Source organism: Periplaneta americana, chromosome 15 (assembly GCF_040183065.1).
Source record: "Periplaneta americana isolate PAMFEO1 chromosome 15, P.americana_PAMFEO1_priV1, whole genome shotgun sequence".
NCBI classification, from domain to species: Eukaryota; Metazoa; Arthropoda; class Insecta; order Blattodea; family Blattidae; genus Periplaneta; species Periplaneta americana.
In genome coordinates this window covers 69788048-69811382 of record NC_091131.1, presented here as the reverse complement: position 1 = coordinate 69811382, position 23335 = coordinate 69788048, and the positions used below count along the sequence as shown (strand labels likewise).

Sequence of the window (23335 nt, the reverse complement as noted above, 5' to 3'; positions counted from 1 at the left end):
CCGTTATTTTCCAGTTGCGTCTAAATTTAATATAAGCTTGGTCAATCTGTTTTATATATGATCTAGGGTATTACTCTGTGAAGAGATTTATTAAATCTACATACTTAGACTTGAACAAACAAAACTTGATAACTCAATCCCAAGGGAAAAAATGGAACTCTCTGCATAAAAATCCACAGTTAATTCCCGATTTACCACGAAAATCGTCTGTAGCTGCATTTAGATTGGCAACAGGCTATGATTGTTTGGCCAAACACCTGCATAGAATTGGAATATATCAGTCCCCTAACTGCCCATTGTGCAACTCAAACCAAGAAATGGATTCGGAACACCTCAAAATCTGTGCTTCAGTGGCTGGTCATGATAATATCTTTGAAAAATATTTGAGTGCAAGAGGTCAAATGACTTTATTGTCAAACACCTGACATTAGAAAACAACAACAACATTTACTGTAATCAGTTACTATTCTTGCATGTGTAATATTATTGTGTTTTTTTGGTAACTAAGGATGCCTGGGCAGACGATTTCTTGGAAATAAATTATATGAAATCCAGTGATTACTGGTTTTTCGTAAACTTTACGAATAATTCATTGCCTAAAAAAAATTCCACTCTATGTAGATCAAATAATGGTGTTCTAAACCCGTACATACATAATGGTTTTTATACACTGCCATCTAAAATAAACATGAATTTTCTATAGAAATGTTTCTTAGAACACACATACTAAGTCATGCCAGTATTTTCAAACAACTTATTTAGCATAGTAAATAAGTAACATTTCCGTTACAGCCTACAAATGATAATTTATTCTGGCAATTCCTTGCAGTTCGAACTTCACTGCATCCTAATTTACAACTTAGAACTACCTCCATTCTTGATGATCTCTCAGTCAGCATTCAGACCTTTCTCTCCCCCCCACCCCACCTTGGAAAGACTGACGGATCGGTTTCATGCATAGTTCTCCTGGGATCCAGCATTTAGAATTTAGTGACTGAGTACTCAATCCACACAACGTGGGTAACAATCATATCGACCCCCAACCCCCAGAAAGATTTATGAATCTGGGCTTTGTGCATAGTCCACTTGGAAATTAAGTATTAAGGATGATGCTATTAGCAACTGATGTGCTCAGTCGTCAGCATGAAGGTATAGGCCCTAAGTCATGCCCACTCCGCACCCCCAATCTGACAGCTATTACAAACCCTTCCTAAGCTTTGATAATCCAAACCCTCAAAATAAGATATCAATGTTTTCCTTCCAGGGAAAGGCCAAATATACAACAGCCAATATAAATAGCCAATTGGCTCGGTCTCCTAAACTGAGACCATTAATCCTAGGCCTATATGATAGTATTCAGGTGATTTCCGTGAGTTGTGAAGGCAATCTTGGACCAATCATCGATAGCTCCCAATACCACACACGAGACTGACGTCTGATTTGCGTTTCGTTATGGGTTATATGGATTAAATGAGAGGATAACTAAGTGACGTGAGGTCGAGGTATGTGAAAAGGTTATCTGGGCGATGTGAAGCCAAAGAATGTGAATTCAGTAATGTAAGTGCGTTTTCTTTCCTGTGTGTAGTGTGGAGAGATACCGAAGTTTCACCCAATGTCGGAAAGAGCCCTAAAGGAAATGGGACACAGACCTACTTACTCTCCTACTGTTTCTGATTTTCAAATTCTGGCATTTACTTAACTTCGACTGACAATGGAGACTTGGCTTTAGTGTTGTTTCTGCCCTTCCTCTGGCATCTGGTCGACTGCAGTGGTAGGACGCGGCTATAGTTATTATATGTCCTTAATGTCCTGCGGATCATTGAGTTTGATTGACTTTCTCTACCCGTTATTTTATACCACTGCGTTACGTCTATTTTTCAGCGTGTTTCTTTGTAAAATATTATCAAGTCCTTTGACTAGAACGGCGTGCACGAAGTGATACAGGTTTTTTTTAGGCTCAAAGTTTAACATAAAAGTTAGTACAACATCCAAAAACACTCGCAAAGTTCGGTGTGCTTTTTAGATTACTACGTATTTCCTTACCATTATTGCCATTCACTTCAACTTAGAAGTAAATTGTAAGTAGGCCTAGGCCTTGGCATATATTTAAATATAATTACAACATGATGATAATTAAATTTATGAATTGAACATGTGTAAATATTACTTAATATGCAACAATAAACAGGGGAAAAATGGCTGTTAAGACTAAATTAACATTACCTAAGGACATAAACTTTTCCTTCATTGCATACAATTTTCCCCACACATATGGACTTCCATTTTCTTGACTGTAAATTTCTTCTCTCGCGTTTTGTGTATCTGGTAAATTTTGACTAAACATTATAACACGTTTGCAAATCGCTCCATTCAAAATCAAAAATATTTCTACATGCACCTATAGCCTTCACTTTCAACCATTAACGTACCTTCAGTGATGGTAACTCTTTTTGGCAATATTTCCCTTTTCCTTCAATGTAAATTCCCTTATGGAGCGTAAATTTCTCTTCAACAGAACATAAAATAATTTAAATTATCTAGTTAACCGACGTCGATCACCAATTTTAGAATCTGTCCCGAGTTGGCGGTAACATAGACAAATAAAGAGACTAGTACTAGACCGCTATTATTGTGAAGGTACGGTCATATTTCGCTACTTTTGCAGCGCTGCAGTACAAAAAACTGCACAACTCTTGTACTGCGACGTGTGAACATAGGTTCAACCCTGAGAGGATAAAACCCGAAAAGTAGAGGCTGCCAAACCTGCTGCTCGCCACTTCCTCATGCTGCGCGCAGCTTAAAGGTACGGTCACACGTCGCTACTTTTGCAGCGCTACTTTTATACTGCAGCTGCAAAAGTTGCATGTCGTGTTCACACGTAAGCCAAAAGTAGCGCGCTGCACGCTACTTTTCGTGCTGCAAAAGTTGCAACTGGAGGTTGCGAGTCTGTTCACACGGAAGGCGCTACTTTTGCAGCCGCATTCATGCTGCAGGTTCCCATCTCCGTGTTGACTTCTCAATATACATTTTATGGTTATGTTCTCATTATTAAGAAATTCATGCGAAAGCTTCCTTATCTATTATTTGCTTTGGTCAATGTAGAGTATCCACCGCCCACTGAGTGTTAAGCGACTTCCGCCGATTTTGGAATAGACACCGACGAGGTTAGGTTAGGTTAGTTTAGGCTTTTATTATCCCGTCAAGATGAATGTGAAAGCGATTGAGTGTGATTTTTTGTTTTCTATGTTGGCAGTTCAAGTGCAATTCCTATAGTGGGCGGGACATAAGTAACATTCACCTTTGCTTTTCTGTCGTATCTAGTATTCAGAAATTGACATTTTTTTACTATAAAGCTTTTAAAAACGCCTATATACTTAAATGATAACCAACAGTATATTCACGTAATCAATGTTGGCAACCCTCCTGTTTGGAACTACGCTACGGAAAATTTAAAAAAATGAATTATATCGTCAGCAATTATGCTCAGACTGTGTTGTGTATTTAATAACTGTTACAAATAATTTATTTTCATCACATTTAACATTACAATATATCCAAACAGTAAAAGTATCATTGGCATATTTGGGTGGTAACACTGATTGCAACCGCAGCAAAAGTTTCAACAAAACCGATATCAAAAATGCTGCGGTTGCAACCCTGAGAACCCTGTTCACACGTCGCTACTTTTAAGTTGCACGCAGCATGGAAAAGTAGCGGGCAGCAGGTTCGGCAGCCGCTACTTTTCGGGTTGCACCGTTGTTCACACGTCGCAGTACGAGAGTTGCGCAGTTTTTTGTACTGCATTGCTGCAAAAGTAGCGACGTGTGACCGTACCTTAAAAGTAGCGACGTGTGAATAGTGATTCCTCCCCCCATGTTATAGCTGGCTTTTGAAACCGGATTTCGCTATCGCTGCTCCCCAAGTACATCACGATGCTGGGTAGGCACCAGTCCCATACACTGGGCGAAATTTCATGAGAAAACTTCTTCCACCATAAGGATTCGAACTAGCGCGCATTCCGTAATGCAAGTCATAGACAGGATGCCTTAGATCTCCCTATAATATTGAATTTATTAGCAAGAGAATCATGGATGTATCACCACAAGATGCGCAGGTGTATGCATTGTGCAAACACTGTGGTGCATGCTTCAACACACGAATTTTAACACTGAAATCCGTCACACCAATATTGTCTCAATGCAAGACGAAGCATAACAATATTTTAGATTATCGATATAATAATAGTGTTATAAATGTGCTTATGTTCCACGTAGGTAGGAAACATACCCATTCCTCCTAATGAGTGGTGCTTCTTCGTATACCTACTCCTCAGAGCCATATTACTACCTAACAAAAGACACATTTATCCCTCGATATCAGTGGCTTATACTGTGAATATGAAATAAATCAGAACAAGGATAAATGGCAAATTTGTGAAGAGCTGAAAATAATTGGACTTCTAAATAAAATGCAAACAGAATACACTTCTACCACTACATATCCAGTTAGACTTCATGGAAAACTTTGTTGAAGCAATTACTAAAAATATGAATGAATTTCAATATCTAAGAAATAAATTTTCGAGGTTGAGTAAAGGAAAATTAAAAGAGGGCATTTTTATTTGTTCTCAAATCCGCATAGTCATGGGAGGATCCTTTGTTCGAGGAAAAAAAAAAAATTCACCAAAACAGAAAAAGTAGTGGCAATTCAATGGCGTATTGTGACTTTTGAACTATGGCATGCATCATTCTTCATAGTATCTGCTGGCAATATGTGTGTTTCGTGTGCCTAGGTATATTGTGTTTAAATAAACGCAAATTACTTTTTAAAATGTACCTATGATCAGGGACTAGTTTAAATATTACCAATAATATTTTATTTTATGAAATTGGAATTTTAATACATTAAAAAAATAAATTAATTAAAATACAAAAAAAAAAAAAAAAAAAAAATGACACATCAATGTCAAAACTAAACTATAATCCTAGTTTAACTAATGAAGGGCCATATTCATAGACATTTTTAGCTGGGCTTCCGGTGGATGATCAGCGTTTTTCGTATTCATAAACCAGTGTTAGCAATAGGATATGATTAGAATTCTGTACTAGTAACCAGTGGATAGCCGGGGCTAGCTTAGTACACTCGTAGCACGTGCTGCGAAATGTCTATGAATAGCACCCTAAATAATTAAACTCACCTACTGTTTGAAGCAAAATTCCACCCTCGTTTCCTCCCCCCTCCCCCCAGAACTCCTCTGTGACTCTATCAAAGAAAGTTGGGTTCACTTTCATTTCTAAGAGTAGATCCTTTTCCACCAACATTATTGCTAATGCAGAAAGACGTTCTTCCCCTTGAGAATTCTGCTGGAATCTTTTATGCATTTCAACACTGAAAATTAATGCACTGTGGAGTTCTTGTACACCGTTTTGAAGACCATTTGAAACTAAGAACTGGTAAATTTCTCCCAAACTCTTTCTCTTGAAATAGTCTGAATTGTAAAGGCTCCGAAGTTCAGCTTGCAGTATTACAAAATCAAAACATTTGCCGTATATTTTCTCTAATTATAAAAATTGTTGTTCCGGAAATTTTTGTGAAAATATTAAGAATTTAGAACAATCCAGGAGCTCCAAAAATTATACAGCCTTCTATATTCATCCCCTACAGCAGTGGTTGGGAAAGAATACATCATATAAAATTCAGCCCGAAATACACAGTAAAGAGACAGTACGAGTGAGAATATACCCAAACTGCTTAGCATTGAATGAACAAGGGGAGGGAGATCATGCCTTACCCCTCCACCCCATTTCTTATATTAAGGGGTTTATTCACGAATCACACAATGCTGACCACTGCTCTACAGCCAGCACACTGCCGATCTTTCGTCTTTTCTTTGGTAGCTCACATGATTGTTGAGTTTTTTCCCAAATTTTTCCAAAATCATTTTGTGTTTAGAGAGCAAAGTTTCTTTCAAGTTATGAATTTCTCTAGAGCAATATGTAATGCCATCTAAACACTTTTACTGCAGAATATTGCAAACTACTTCTGTGAAAGAATAAGGGTCTTCAAATAAATTCAGAAAAAAATTGAAGTGAAAGTCACGCAACTTAGACAAATATCAGTTTGCTTCATTTATAACCATACTCTCTCAGTCACAATGGGATTCTAAGATGACCTCAAATAATTCAAGTTGATCACAATACTGAGCAACAGTTTGTACCAATCGACTGGAATAGTTCCACCTCATAGGAACAAGTTGGGAAAATTGTTTACGAAGAAATTTATCCAGCAAATTAGTCCTCTTTGTTGTTGTTTTCTAATGCCAGGCGTTTGACCTCTTGCACTCCAATATTTTTCAAAGATATTATCATGGTCAGCCACTGAAGCACAGATTTTGAGGGGTTCCAAATCCATTTCTTGGTTTGAGTTGCACAATGGGCAGTTAGGGGACTGATATATTCCAATTCTATGCAGGTGTTTGGCCAAACAGTCATGGCCTGTTGCCAATCTAAATGCAGCTACAGACGATTTTCGTGGTAAATCGGGAATTAACTGTGGATTATGATGCAGAGTTCCATTTTTCCCTTGAGACTGTATTATCAAATTTTGTTGTTGAAGTCTAAGTATGTAGATTTAATAAATCTTTTCACAGAGTAATATGTAGATTTAGTAACAGGTCTGTAAGTAGCAGTGCTGCCCTTCTTTGCTAAAGCATCTGCATTCTCGTTTCCCAGGATTCCATAATGGGATGGTATCCATTGGAATACAATTCTTTTATTGAGTGATATTAATTGAGAGAGCATTTTAGTTATTTCTGCTGTTTGAGATGAAGGTGTGTGTTTAGAGACGATTGATAGAATAGCTGCTTTGGAGTCTGACAATATAACTGCAAGTCCTCTTTGTTGAAGAGCTAAAAAGATGTCGCAAGACCACCAATTGTAACAAAAAATATATGGCAAGCATAAATGCAAGAAACTGACTGAGATAACACTAGATTCATCTTGTGTGCATAACAATATATAAAAATTGCCACGGGAATACTTTTTCCTTCACCCTCGCCTGGATTCCGCTGAGTTGATCTGACATAATAAGTTCACCACCAACCAACCTAGGCAACACTTAACATTTTTGTCAAAAACACTGATGTGAATTGTATGATATATGTTTGTTACTTCTCATATCACTGTCCTATAATAAATAAAATAATTTACTACAGTTAACATGTCTTTCATTTCACAACAAACTACAACTTCAAACCTCTTGCTGTCCAACATGGATCCACCTAAATAAAGGCCAGTGGGTATGTCATCAACACAGCCTAGCCCATCTTTTTTCTTCTTCCAACCCTTTCATATATGACAATTTTTCAGAAGGAAAAAATGAGAGAGGAACAAACTTAATATTTCTGGAAAGAACACAGGGACAGCATTAAAACAACAAAAATTCTTTTATTTCTCCCTTTGATGTTACTTGGAATAAAAGCTTACTTATAGAGCACATATTAATTTATAAACAATTTTAAGTATAATTATACCATGCCGATCCAAATATTTTTAACTTGCTCCACCATCTGCAAAATTATTAATACCAGATTAATGATGACATCATTTAGCAAATCCTTCTCCTAATTTTAATTGTAATTTACAGTAACATCCCATGTCCAATATAGAAACATAAAACTCAAGCTTAGGCCATCCGTCCACGAGGCATAGCTTCGTTGATTCTTCTTAGATGCGGCATTCTTTGTTTGAGGTTTTTATGCAGCAGCTAATGATATTCAATGAGAATCTGTACATAGGGCTGCAGTGTCACGCTTTCGTCACTGTATACTAGCTGCATGCAGCTTGGTGTAGCATACCGGTACCGTATGCACAGCCAACTGAGTTTTATTTCTTTAGGCCACAGCCTAGCCTGCATGCATGTTTCTTTTGTTTTTCAGCAGTAAACAAAATGCCTGATTCCTCGCATTTTGTTCAAGTTTTCGGTAGATTTTCTTACCTGTACAACCATTAAATTTGAAGATTATACAAGGAGAGATGTTACGGAAAGAGTTTGAGTTAAGTAGCAACGGAAATTAAATTGACAAGTAAATAAAAATCTCAATTAGAGTTCCAGAGTTTTTGTTTTCTTATAGCAACACCTTCATTAAATTGTCTGAAAATTAACACTCTCACACATTGTGATTGAAAATTAATATTTATTCAGACTGACACATAAGATTTTAGCAATAATCTTGTCGTCAGTGTGAAGGATACAAAGTTCAGTTAAACAGGATATAGAAATTTCGGATGCCTAAAAATTTTTATGTGGAGCCTCAATTTTTTTTATTGAGTTCAACATTTTAAAGACTTCCTGATTTATTTTATGTCACTACAACTAATAGGTATGTTAACAAAAGCAGTCATGGGAAAAAGTTCTAATGTACTTTTTAGATTAATATTGTTATATTTCTTGCGCATCTCAAGATAATACAGTCGCTATATCACTTCAGTGAAAAACACATAGCGTCTCTGAGAGAGAGTGTTTGCATTGCATAGATACTTGATAATGTTTAATATATTTCAGTAAATATATCTTTATTTGGGCTCGAATGATTTTCTCATTGCATGTGTGGGCAAAATATGCTGGCTCCTAAAAAGAAAAAGAGGGGAGGGGAGATGGCTGGCTCTTGAAAGTTTCGAGTTTTGTTTATCTCTGTAGTTAACAGTTACAATAATATTACACTGCCATGGCAAAGCAACATCTGGCTTCAGAAAGCACGGTATGCGGCAAAACAAACGACACTGAAATTATTGCTCATCCACCATCCATGTTTCCTTAGCAACGAAGTATTTATTTATTGTATATAATAGTTTGACATATTTCGAATTCAATGTTGTGTTCATTTCTGCAATAATTATGGTTCTCACAACAGAGGAGAAGGTATTTATCATCAGCATTAATTCCAGTCATATGGAGTGAGGCATTAGAATGAGCTGAGCTTGCGCCACATTAAAGAGCAGTACCAGAAGCAATTTAACAATACGGCACCAAATAACACAAAAATATTAGCTATTGTTGAGAAGTTCCGTCATATGGGATCAGTCTTACAGTAGCGTGCAAATTAATCCGAACACGACATATTTTTACATTTTCTGTCATTGTTGGCCTCACAGCTGCTCATACCGCTTTAATTGATATCTGTAGTACGCGTAATTCCATTGTTGAAGGTCTGTCATTACTTTTTTTTAAAATATGTGACATTTTGCCTGTCATTTTGTACTTATAAGCATTTCAGTTGTGTTGAAGACTTAATACTGCAATCCTGTGTACATTCTGTCATCTTCACAAATGGATACAACTCCACGAAAACGGTCTAAAATTATAACATTAGCAGAGCATTGTTCTATGACACAGAGGCAAATTGCTGCAGAATGTCACATCGGTTTGGCTACTGTTAATTCGATCATAAAACGATACAGGGAGACTGGATCCATCACACCCCAGAAAAAAGGAAACTGTGGCAGGAAAAGGAAGACTTCACCTGCAGATGATCGTTTAATTGTCGGAAAAAGTAAATTAAATCCTAGACTAACTGCTGTCGACTTAACCCGCAAGTTAATGGCTACCACTGGGGCGAATATTCACGTCACAACAGTGCGGCGTAGGCTTTTGGAAGCTGGACGAAGGGCTCGTAAGCCTATTAAGAAGCAACTGCTAACCCTTGTTATGTGCAAAAAACGCTTAATGTGGGCAAAATTACATCAACACTGGATAGTGAATGACTGGAAGAATGTACTTTTTTCCGATGAGTCTCATTTCCTCATTTCGAGGTCCACGGCCACCATGTTTCTTACGTACGGAAAGGATCCGAAAAAGTAACAGCAGGTCATCTCCAACAAGCACCCAAATAGCCCCCTAAAGTAATGTTTTGGGGTTGTTTTACACATGAAGGGCCTGGAGCATTAATACCTATCAAGGGAATGATGAATTCTGACAAATATATTCACTTATTGGAAACCAGAATCGTACCCCAGCTGCAAAAATAATTTCTGGATGGCAGAGGTGTGTTCCAACAAGACCTGGCACCATGCCATACGTCTCGAAAAACTACAGAATTCTTCAACAAGAAGAATATTCAGGTACTCCCCTGGCCAGGCAACTCACCCGACATCAACCCCATTGAGAACTTGTGGTCAATTTGCAAAAGAAGAATGCAAAAAATGGATTGTTCTACAAAGGAGAAGATGATTTCTGCCCTCATTGGTGTATGGTTTCGTGATGAAGAAATGAAGAATATTTGTGGGAAATTAGTGGAATCCATGCCAAATCGTCTCAGAGCTGTTATTAGGAACAAGGGAGGCCACATAGATTACTGAGGTATGTCTTAGATCCTTTTTTTTTTATCCCGTTTGAGTGTTTTTGCGCAAGTAATTACGTTGTTCGGATTAATTTGCATGCTACTGTATGTCGTCTTGCATGTTATAATGACTATGTATGTATGTATGTATGTATGTATGTTTGTAATTTCAGTACTCTGTATGACCGGAAATAATGCTCGACAATAAACACCTTCTCCTCTGTTGTGAGAACCATAATTGCAGCACTAACCCAGACACTGAATATACAACATGTCGAACTATCATATAAAATATAAATACTTGGTTCCTGAGGAAACATGGACAGCAGATGAGCGACAATTTCAGTGTTGTTTGTATTGCTGCTTACTGTAATTAGCCAAGTAATCGCGCTGGCAATGTCTGATGGACATATATGTTTTCTGGCTTAATAGGTACAGCTTCAGTAGTTTGAAGAAGTTAACTCTGCTCTCTATGTACGGACAGATTCCGAATGTGGCAGTAAGTATACAACATCAAATCTTCATTGCTCAACATCTTGTCGCCAGATAAAAGCAGTTTGCTGTATGTTTCATGTGCAGAAACACGGGTGTAAATGTTTCATGGCTACATGTAGTAAGCATGACGTTATGCTTATACATCTATGAAACTATGCCTCATGCACGGATGACCTTAGTTTCAAATGTATTGAAAGAAAAACTGGAAAGAAGGAATAAAGAAAAGAAGGACTATAAAAAATGTTAAACTTAATTTTAACATGTTGTGCGCCCATTAATAAGTAAGCCTGTGACAGAGAGTTTGAGTGAGCTGGGAATCTTCACTTCATTTAATTGTCTTAACTTACAAGCTATATACAAATATGTGAAGACACAAATGTAATCAGTCTTATCTCGTGATAAGTTAGCATCTTGTCTTTCAGGCCTAGAAGTCTGAACTCTGACTTCAGAACAAAACATTGCTCACAGCATATTTTGTCTATTACACATACAACACACCTCACGAAATGTTTCAGTTCAAACACAGAACAAGCATTCTGGATCACAGTGTCTATGAATGTGATGTGAAATGTACATATTCTATTTTTAGCTGCAAAGTAATGTGCAGGTACTTAAACCCGCATGGACGTAAAGGTCAGACCGACAGCTAACGTCAAGTGAAAAAAATGCACCAATTTTCCACTTGACGGAAAACCACTATTCACCATAGGAGGCAGTATAATACACATTACACAGATTTATACAGGACACTACAATATTTTCCCCTCTCTGGTTTAATGTGAGACTTAGTTCAGTGTTGTGGAATGGATTTTCTTCTGAACTCTAACAATATAACTGCCAGAAGAAATTACATTCCTCTGCACTGATACTCTCTCACATCCTTACTGTTGTTAAATATACACATATTTACGAAAATGGGAGATAAATGGCATATGATATTACACAAGACACTGATATTTTAACAGTAATCGTTGCTCTTCAAAATAAAATAGCTGTTACATAAATGTGATAAACACTATGACGAACTTCTCACTCTCCAAGAAATTATATTACAATTGAATAACGATCTGCAAAAAGAAATGTATCAACAAAACTTATTCTTGTACATTCATTCTGTACTTAAGATTCACTTTTGTTTCCAGTATGTCTATTTGACTGAGTTTAAAAGTGTGTTATTATATTTAATCGAAATATACAATACTACTATTTTATTTCTCAGTTCCAATATTGTGCAAGTCAATTCATTTCTGCTGAATGATATCCAATGACAGGTACTTACAAACGCATTTAGAGTCTATATTTTTATTCGAAAAGAAGCAAGTATCTCCAAATGATCAGCATTAAAAGCAAAACATAAATGTATATCTATTTTTATGTACAGTTTACATTCAATTATGAAAGCAGCTTCTACCATATGCCATTTAAACCACAGTTCTTAATGTTATTTTATACTGTACAATGTTGTAACACTCTCTAAGAAAGGTAACCACAATACACAAGTAATGTAAGGCATTATTTGAACTTTCATTTTCTTTACAATTGCGAAAAGATTATTTACTTCATATAAAAAGCTTGTATGCTCTATTTATATTTTGAAAATTTTGCTTAAATATTCAAATGAGGAAAATTGTCAGAATTTCTAATTACTTTTCGGGACTGACAGGTACAGCAAGACATACAATGAACATTTTAACTTTACAAAAACGTTTACGTGAGATTTCAATGTCTTGATAATGTGTAGTCAGTATATGATGCCACTAAGATGTCTTATTATCAAGCACAGAACAGACTTCTGGAACACATTTCTAAGTCTTGGACTTCGCTCTTCTGAGTTCCAGTCACACAGATCCTCAAAAGCAGATGTGCTCACATGCTTGCGAACGTAATAATATTGAAATGCTTAGTGGCCAGTTATAGTTTCATTTAAAGAGTAAAATAGTTAATATGGCTTTTGTAGCTTGTATACTTTATATACCGTACTAAAAGATATAATACTTCAGTCAAACCACAATTTAAACTCTAAAGAGAACTGCATTGAGTATGAAAAATTTGGTGGCAAGTAAACACCAACTTATAATTTTCATTAGAACATTTGGTATTTTAGGTTTATAAAAGGTATTGCAGTTATTACAACTTAGACAATTCACTCGTTCACACCTGTACGTGTAATTCATATTTACGTAACTTTTACAAACTTAAGATTTTGAAAAAATAAATTTTCCTTTAATTTTATATTGCATAATGTCCTCCAGAATTAATTCAAGTACAAGAAACCACTTACAATACTTTCAATTGTGCACAAGTGTATTCTTGAAATATAATTTTATACTTCTGCAGAGTAATACCGTAGAAATTAAATCAATCCATCCGAGTAAAATATGATGAACTACAGACAGTTAATCATATCTGTGAAACAACAATTTGATTGAAGACAAGTTAAACATGTCGTAATTATTTTTAATTTCATGATGAAAATGCAATTCACTAACTCTTCAAGATTGTTCCTACAATACGTACTTATGATACAGGTATAGTTAATGAAGATGAAGTGATGTGATGTATTAGAAGTTCTTGCCACACCTCTGTACAATAATCTTTCCCAAAATAATATAAATGCCTTGAATATTTTAATTGATGTGCTATTAGCACCACATTGTGATAGGAGATTAAAATTCCTATTTAACTTCAGTATGAAAATCTATACCACCTCCCTCTCACCCACTCAATACACAGAAACATTCTGAAGCAATAAAAAAAAACACAAACAACAAAACATCACTGATGCACAGACGTGCGCACTCACTCACACACGCACACACGCAGTCTAATAAATAAGGTATGTGTTTCACTTAAAATGTTGGATTTTGGTCTCATGTACTCTTTCTTTAAAAATGAAAGAGAACTGTTAAATCTACTTGTACTACAATATGTTTTCACTCCTTTTCACACTCTTAACTACGAAATGCAAGAACACTAGTGGCAAGAATCTGCTTTGCATGTTTAGCCTATGTATAAAAGTAATGTCGGAGTGCAGCTTGCCTTCCAATATTGAAAAGCAATGAAAACATGTGCCTATCGTTACAAATACAGTTTGCTCATAGAGTAAACTGCCCTTAAATTAACAATATTAAGCGAGATACTGCAGTTCAATTAGCCAGTACTTTGGAATTGTCTTTTCTTAATTTAATAATTACAGTCTCAATTTATTTACTCTATTCACCGTGAAATGCATAGCCTCAAACAGCCTTACTTCAGTATATCACTAACTACTTAAGCCATGAGATTCTCTCTCTGATCCCTCGAAGAATGGGCATCTTCTGCATAGAGGTGAGTTGGCTGGCCATTTGCTGCAAGTCAAATAAACAAAGTCTGTCAATACATAACTTATTCAACTGCATTATATACAGATCTATAAGACTAGAGCAATGGTTCCCAAACTTTATTAAAGTGCGACCCACTTTCGGACGAGACATTTGTTGGTGACCTCTCAATATCGTACTGGTTCTTAACCCCATTCGAAAAATACAAATTTATTATTTCTTAAACTTAAGCTCCTAGTTCACATTTAAATTTGGCTCATCTATCTTACTGTAATCATTACTATTCTTATATGTGTGTTATTCTGAGTTTTTGGCAACCCAGGATGCCTGGGCAGACTATTTCTTGAAATAAATTATATATATATATATATATATATATATATATATATATATATATATATATATATATATATATAAAAGATAACTTTGTGAATACCGGTACCACCAAATTTCTAATGTACCAGTATCTGCAAGACCAAAAATTGAAATATGAAAACTTATTTTTCAATTCTCTTAGGCTTATTAGACTGATCTTCCTTGTATCTTTCGAACACTTTGAATAATAGTTCGCAAGGTCAAGATGTTAACATAATAACAGCCATATTATAAAATCGACGGATTTATAAGTGAACTTTCTTTCTGATCGACATCACTTGACGAAAAGAAATTTAATTTATTCAAGTGTATTAAAGAACTCTTGGAAAATAATTTACTATGTATGATACGACAGATACTAAGTTTGATTTGCGGAAATGCAATTAAGTTTGCTCAATTTAAAACAACAGCTTCTTGAGTATTTTCCGGATAAAATTCAAAACAATTAGGCCTATGACAATCACAGATGGATAACGAATCTGTGTTTAGACAATTGCGTTCAACTGGCTGAAATTAAAATATATATACTGTATATCTTGAGGAAAGACTCGTTGAAATATGTACATATTGATGGACTGTTGAAACTATACTTTTTTCACAGAGTGCAGATCAGTTTTGGATCAAAAGAATGCAAGAATACCTCGAGCTTACAAAAGGAGTTCTTAAATTTTTTATATAATTTTCAAACTCGTATTTATGCAAAATAAGTTTCTAGTCTATGATTGCCATTACAACAAAAGGGAGAAATCTTCTTGGAATTGAAAATGAAATCAGTGTATATATTGAATACAGGGTTCGGATTTGAGAAGCTACTTTCTCAAAATCTGGCACATTTATCGTATTAGATAGACCCTTTTTTTTTTTTAACAACTACTAAAATAATTTTTATTTTATTTATATGTTGAACGTTATGTACGAAAATGTATGTTATTAAGGCGCTTTTTGTTTCATTTTGCAAACCATTTCACGACCTCTCAGCTCTTTATACAATCCCTCACAGGGTCAAAACCCACACTTTGGGAACTACTGGACTAGAGGCAGCATAAGTCCTGCTTGCAATTACTACAGTGTACTGTCAAATATAACTGTTACATATATCACAAAAAAATTGCTGGTAATTCTTAGCCACATGATATCAATTTCTACAAGAGGAAGTTCATGTAAAGCAAAAAATACACGACTGAAATAATGGATAACACACTCCGCATATCAGGCAATTAGTTATCAGTACGGCTATGAAGAGGGAGCAGTTAAAGCCCCTACAACTGACGTAAGCAGTGTTACAGACTGTATGCTGCTTACGTCAAGTTGGAGAGGAAATTCACCCCATTCCACCTGCTGCAGCTATACTCGGTACCATCACTAGCTTTAACTGCTCCCTTTTCATAGCCCTAGTTATCAGGCTGTAGTTATGTCACTAACTTTATCTTATTTGGGAGGAGAATTAATGTCGTGTCAACATGTTCTTTGAATATATTAAATATCTGTATTGCAATGTTTAAAAAATAGAGATCTTAATGGAAGCACACATTTAAAACCCCCGATGTGTGATTTTCAACATGCTATCTGTAACAAAATCTGAGGCATAAAGTAGTTTACTGTATTTGCGAGCAATAGGACTAGATTTGTTCCCATAAAATGGAGAATGAAGTTAGTGAAATGATGATAATTGACTTAAGGATCAAAATACGTTTTACAATGTTGCTGAATGAGGAAAAATAGTGTAATTAATTAGAAATAAAGCAGGAAAATGTTGGAAAGAAAATAGTCGTCATCCATCATCACTACCATGACCATAATCAGCAATGAACCCAATGATTCACTGCAACTTCAATGGATTACCTCTTAAATTTAATAATCTTTCTTGGGTGATGTCATTCCGATTTCTTTAAAATATGAATTAATTATTATATGGACATGAAAGTCGGCAAATTTGAGAACAAGAAAAGAATCGTTTAGAAGCCACAGAAATGTGGATCTGGCACAGAATGTTAAGAATCAGCAGGAGAGATAAAGTGCCAAATATTGAAGTTTTAAAAATAGTAAACGAAAATAGAACATTATTAGGAAATTAGAGAAAAGAAAAATAAAATTCATTGTTCATATAACTAGACATAACATTTTTAGTTAATATCTTGGAAGGAAAAATAATTAGTAAAAAAGGAAGAGGAAAATCGAGACGAAAATACATCAAAGACATGTACAGTGGAATGAATTGCAACCAATGACACGAAGAATTTAAAACAGCAGAGGAAAGAGAAATATGGTCGAACTGACAAGGAAAAGCCTTTGGCAGTGAATGATTGATCTCACAAATATCAGTTCATTACAGTTACACAACTCAACGCGACCAGTTCATGACAGATATGACCTCGCATTAAATAAAAAAAATAAAAAAAACAACAACAACAACAACAACAACAACAATAATAATAATAATAATAATAATAATAATAATAATAATAATAATAATAATAATAATTTACTTTTAAATAGTGATAAAAATTTTGAAAAGTATTACATTTTAATTGATCCACTGAATTACACCAATCAAATACATTTGTCATGTAAGAATATTCCCACAACTTAATTTCAAATTTAATAATATAAATAATTTTATTACAGTGCTCAATTTCAACTGAAGATGAGGTTGCAATTACCTCAAAACATGTAAAGCAACTAAAGATTAACTGTATTTTAACTGAATTTGTCCAGACAACAAACTGTATATTTTTAATGATTAATGTGTATTTAGATGTGAACACTGTATAAATTTTATCTTATTTGTCTACCTCTAAACAATGTGCATTATGCAAGAAATTCGTTTGCCAATGTGCTATCTACTCCGAAGGGTATGTAAGTATAGAGAAAATGACAAAAGGAAAGTGGAGGAAGAAAATATTGCGATTATTGCGTCCTTTCAAGAGATCCTGGGATTTCTGAATATCTATGAAAGCACAAGCTAGTGGGTCTCTTGCGTCCTTCTGGGATGTGCAGTATGCATTTCCACTGCGGATATGATTATAATAATGAAGAATAAGAGAAGGATTAATTATTTGGTATTAAAATAAGTAAAGGGTATGTAAGTATAGAGAAAATGACAAAAGGAAAGTGGAGGAAGAAAATATTGCGATTATTGCGTCCTTTCAAGAGATCCTGGGATTTCTGAATATCTATGAAAGCACAAACTAGTGGGTCTCTTGCGTCCTTCTGGGATGTGCAGTATGCATTTCCACTGCGGATATGATTATAATAATGAAGAATAAGAGAAGGGTGAATTATTTGGTATTAAAGTAAGGAATAAACTTTAAACAAATAACAGGCAAGAATCTGTGAGATTGCAGTTATGTAAAGAAATAGAGGATCTAGAGAGAAAAGGAAGATATGATTTTAATGTACCGCAAAGTAAAATGTCTGGACTTCACAAATAAGAACTGGATATCAATGTGGTTGATAGAAGACGAAATCGGAAATGAAATAACAGACAAACAAGGAATATTGAACACATGGACGAAATATGTAGAACAGCTATATGAAACAGGGAATCGTCCAGATGACTTAGCTATAGAAGACGAAGTAGCACTATTAGAAGACCAAAAACGATTTTCTATTCTGAAAGAAGTAGTAGAACTAGCACTTTGGGAAATCAAGAATGGGAAAGCAACAGAGTTGATGGAATCCCCATTGAACTAGTGAAATGCTTGGATGAAGACAAGAAGGAAATTCTGTCATTATGTGATGAAATATATGAGAAAGACGAATGGCCTGAAGATTTTACGGAGGCAGTGTTGCTGCCAATACCGAAGAAAAATAACAATTTATATAAGTGCTGATAATATAATTTATATTGTATTAAAGTGCAAGCCTACTTGATTTTAGTGAAAAGCAAAAAACAACAGAAGATTTATTTAAGTGCCGGTAATATCATTTATCCTTGCAGTTTTACATTGTATTGCAGAGCTAAAGCCTACTGATTTTAGTGAAAGACTGACAATAATAAACAATTTGTTTAATTTGTGATAGTATAGTACTGTCTTACAGTTTTATATTAGGTTTACATTGTATTGCAGTGTACTTTATTTTAGTGAATAAGCTTGTCTGTATGAGTAAGTAATTTCGGAAACTGAAAACAACATTTTTCGGTCATTGTTATCAATCGGTTAATGTTATCAGATTAGCAGAATTCCAAAGTGATCATAATAAGTGGGCTGCCCTTTACAGTATTTGTGGATCTGGAAAAGGCGTTCAACAGAGTAGACTAGAATAAACTGATGGACATCCTGAAGAAAATTTGTATGGACTGGGAAGAGAAGTGGTTGTTCAGTAATCTTTATATGAAACAACGGGTCAAAGTGAGGATAGGAGAAGAAATGTCAAGAGGGAAGTGAACTAGGGAGAGAAGTACGACTAGGATGCCCTTTATCACATACCCTGTTCAACATCTACTTGGAGGATTTAGTGAAGAACTGTTTTCAGAACATGGGAGAGGTGATAGTAGCAGGAAGAAGAATAAAGTGTGTAAGATTTATTGATATGGTGTTGTTAGCAGAAGAGATGATATTAAGAGATATGTTACTGGAGCTAAATGAAGCTGTGAGCAGTATGGGATGAAGATAAATGCACACAAGATGAAGACCATGGTTATCAGAAGAATAATGAAGAAGGTCAACATACGAATTCGAAATGAGGCAGCAGAACTGGTGGACAGCTTCAAATACTTGGGGTGTACTATTAGCAGTAACATAAGCTGCTGCCAGGAAGTCAAAAGGAGGATAGTAATGGCAAATGACTTTCTCAAAGATGTTGAGCAAAACAGCTCTATAAAATCTCAAAATTGATTTTTTTTAGCATTAAAATAATCTCTCAACTTCATATTATATAAAATACATTTCATCATAGGAGACTGCTTCTGATTTAAAGTGTAATTTCGAGCAATGTTTATTTGAAACAAACTTTAAAAACTCTCAATTGTCAACAAGACACACCATTAGTGACACAACTACAATGCCATCTTTCCATGCTGAAGGCTGTCGAGTTCAAATAAAATTTGCAATGAACTAAGACATGAGTGATAGTTTTCTTTTTCGGGGTATTTTCATTTCTCAGCTATTATTCCATCAATTTCCAGTTATCATCACCCCTCAATGAGGTAGACCTACCAGCCAGTACTCTACCACATCGTCTGTGGTTTGGGGGTGGGAGAAGAAAAAAAAAAGAACTTGGGTATTCGAAACTCTCGTAAACATTACTTATCTCGAAAGAATAAGTGTAAATGATATCAGAAGAAAGAGGAGAACAGCTATGAAAGACTACTCAGTTCAATATTCTGTACTCCTGTAATTTTAATTATAAATAAATTAATAATTTGAATTCAAACTGAAAAAAAAATTTACGTCAGTTAGGTTATTTATAACTGGAACATATTGGTTTACCATTAATCAAGACAAAAGAGCAGAAAGTAACTGTTGTTATAGTGATTAAAGTTAAAATTCATACTATAGAGGATCAATGACAGTAGAGATTGTAACATTAATTACTATAATATGCAATTATGCGAAAATAAATCTTAATAGCTAAAATGACAAATGAAACATACAACAGGACTTCAAAGTGAGCATGCACTGAGATTACAAACTATTGATATGCATATGCATATTATCAAAACTTGAGATGTTAGTTCAAGAAATATATTAGTGGTCTGTGTTAACTACAATGTGATTTTGTCTAGTAAGTTATGTTAAAACGATATCTCGTAGTCAGAAATCAATCTAAGGAAGCTCTCCAGGAATACGATTATAAAACTAAACAATGGATAAGTTAGTAGTTTCGTCTATCATACTAAGAATGTGAGTCAGTGTCTCAACTGTTAACTACAAATTTATGGTTGATCCTTTCAAAGTAAAATTAATAAGCAACACTGGGTTCAAAATCTTAGAATACTACATTCAATTATCAAAATTAGTATCTCGTATGAGATGCAAAGAAATCCAACTACAATCTGATACAATGCCTACGTCACTACCAACAAAAAATGCAAATAAAATTCGTTTAACTTAACTAACCTATAATATCTGGAGTAGCCATCTTAAAGTGAACTTTTAATTCAGTTCCCTCAGCTGTAAGTAAACAAAAGTAAGAAGCAAAATGTGTCTAGTGTGACATGCGAACAGTACAAGCCCCTGATGCTTCAGCATGCATTCGCTTCAAGAGGGAAGCAAAAACATGCAACACAATGAAAAACATTTAAAATTAAATCTCTCATATTTGACTGGAAAGTTTCTGCATTGACAAGAACTTAAATTTGCATGTTTATAATACTGAAAGTTAAATAATTATTTTAAAACTAGTTGATATGACAGGCAAAGTATTATTCCAGATACAACATAATTATGTATCTCGTACATTCCATTTTGTAACAGCAGAAATATGTAACAATTTTATTCAAAAGCATGAGAAATATTTAACAGAGGTTTATAACAATGTCACACTAATCGAATGACTAAGTTTATCAGGGGCGTATTTTGCGGGCTACCGGCGGTAGCCCAAGGAAATTACAAAAGAAAAAGTTTATAATATAACATAATGTAATAATTTTGTATTATTAGTTTTACCATAGTAATTAAAATTAAAGTAATTGTTAGATATATTTTGTGTAATAATAGGGTCAGCGGTAGCCCAAAACCTTTAACCAGTATACGCCACTGAAGTTTATATAGAGAAAAGAGCAAGTTATTTATGATACACATATCACAACATACTGTACCGGTATCATTATTACTAGGGCAAGGATTTTGATGCATTTGCATTTTTTTTTTTTTTTTTTTATGAGGGCTATACATTGCTCAGTTATAAAAGCGTTTTAGTGGAAAAGGATCTTATCCAGGCAACTTTGCTGTTGCATTTATTTGCATTTTTTGTCGATTTTGCGGATATTGCATTTTTTGTGGATTTTATAGCATATTAGTGCTTATTTCAACCATTGTTACGTACTATTTTTATGTGTTTTTGCGAGGAAATGTGCATTTCTGAAAGGCAATTTACTTTTCTTGTTTTTACCAGTACGAAAATTGACTTGGTTCTCCATTTTATGAAACGAGTAAGGAGTTCTGCATCCCCCACTTTGCAACTGCATAGAAGCATTATGTTTCACAGTATGGGAAAAAAGTGTTCAGCACAGATGGTGAAATATTGTATTGCAAAATATGCGACGTCAGAATTGGAGTTGAAAAAAAGTTTTCTGTGGATCAACACGTGAATAGAGAGAAGCATAAAAGAGGTCTACAACGAATTCAAGACGAAAAACAAGTGATTCAACAAATGCTAGTTGGTCAAGTATGTCCTTCGGTTTCCCCCCCCCCTTCTTTTTTTTTTGCAAAACTCTGTGAAGCTTTAATTTCTGCTGATTTTCCACTGACAAAAGTGAATAATCTGAAGTTCCGTGAGTTCCTAGAAAAACATACTGGAAAAGCTATACCCGATTGTTCAACACTAAGAAAAAATTATGTGCTGGAAATGCTACGAGAAAAAAAAAACAATACAGGAGATTACGGAAATATGGATGAAACTATAGATTCACAAGCACGACGCTATGTGGCTAACATTGTGGTAGGCACAATGGAAGAAAATGTTTCAGGTGTAATTTTCGTAATAAATTGTGAACAACTAGAAAAAGTGAATTTTTCAGCAATTAGTAAAGTGTTTGATAAATCTTTCAGTTTATTATACCCCAGTGAAAGTCAACATGACAATGTTCCTGTTCCTGACCGACGCTGCACTATACTTGGCAAAAGCTGCTACTTCTCTGCGAGCTCTTTACTAAAAAATGGTACATGTAACATGTCTAGAGCACGCTTTACGATGAGTGGCAGAGGAAGTTCGGAATCAGTTTCCTGAATTCGACCAGCTTATACAGTAGGATGTGTGAAGATCTTCCTGAAGGCATTTCTCGAGTGTCACATTTCAAGTCTGTAGCTCCTGAAGTTCCTTTTCCACCTTCTCCAGTTTTAACAAAGTGGGGGACTTGGTTGAAGCATTCAACTACTACAGCGAGCACGTAACTATGGTGAAAAACATCATCGACATGTTTGACAGCAGCAATGCAGCATCCATTAAACTTGCACAGGAACTTCTCTCTAACAAGGAATTGACAGGTCAACTTATTTATATAAAATCAAATTTTGGAATCCTATTTGGTGTTGTAACTCATTTAGAGAAAAGTATTGCATTTTTTATTTTTAATGCATTTTTTCGAATTTTTAATGCATTACTGCATTGTTTATAATGCATTTTCTTGTATTTTATTGTGCATTAAAATCCTTGCCCTAATTATTACAGTAAAAGATAGAAAAATTCTCAAACGAGGTTATGATATGTATAATGTAAATGTTTTATCCACCTTCAAATTTCCTATTAATGAAATTTCATTATTTCATTTTCCACATTTGATCTCAAAATTTGACGTTTTATTAGATTTATCAATTCCTCTGGAGATAGAGGCGACAGAATTTTGTTTGTAAATTTACATTAGTGTTAAATTTACATTAGTGTTATGATAACTAAGTCTCTGTAAACAAATTAGAAAGGGATAAAATATTTTTAATTTTCTGTCATAATTTTTGCATCATTGTAAATAAAAATATTTCTAATGTCGAGGAAAGTATTAGCTATACAGCTTCGGCATTGGGTCTTGTAAAATATTTAGTTAATATGTACAATAAATGTATTATATTGATGAACATAATTCAGACTAACAATAATTTAATAAACTTAATTGCCATCAGCAAATAATAATTTGTAAAGGCCTGTCTAG

The 23335-nt window shown here is 34.7% G+C and overlaps 2 protein-coding genes across 3 annotated transcripts in view; both read right to left on the bottom strand.

Annotated features, from left to right (window-relative positions):
- lok (ovarian-specific serine/threonine-protein kinase loki) overlaps positions 1 to 2417 on the bottom strand; it is a 34084-nt gene extending 31667 nt beyond the window's left edge. The window contains exon 1 of the mRNA XM_069847633.1: positions 2224 to 2417. Within this exon, the coding sequence (XP_069703734.1) occupies positions 2224 to 2344 (121 nt within the window). The 5' untranslated portion in view covers positions 2345 to 2417. The remainder of the gene's footprint in view (positions 1 to 2223) is intronic.
- Positions 2418 to 7425: 5008 nt separating this feature from the next.
- spin (Protein spinster) overlaps positions 7426 to 23335 on the bottom strand; it is a 223582-nt gene continuing 207672 nt past the window's right edge. Inside the window, exons 9-10 of one of the 2 annotated variants that reach the window (XM_069847631.1) lie at positions 20589 to 20642; positions 7426 to 14178 (exon numbers count right to left, since the gene is read on the bottom strand). In XM_069847631.1, coding sequence (XP_069703732.1) covers positions 14102 to 14178; positions 20589 to 20642 — 131 coding nt within the window. In that variant the 3' untranslated portion in view covers positions 7426 to 14101. The remainder of the gene's footprint in view (positions 14179 to 20588; positions 20643 to 23335) is intronic. The other variant, XM_069847632.1, reaches the window with a different exon arrangement.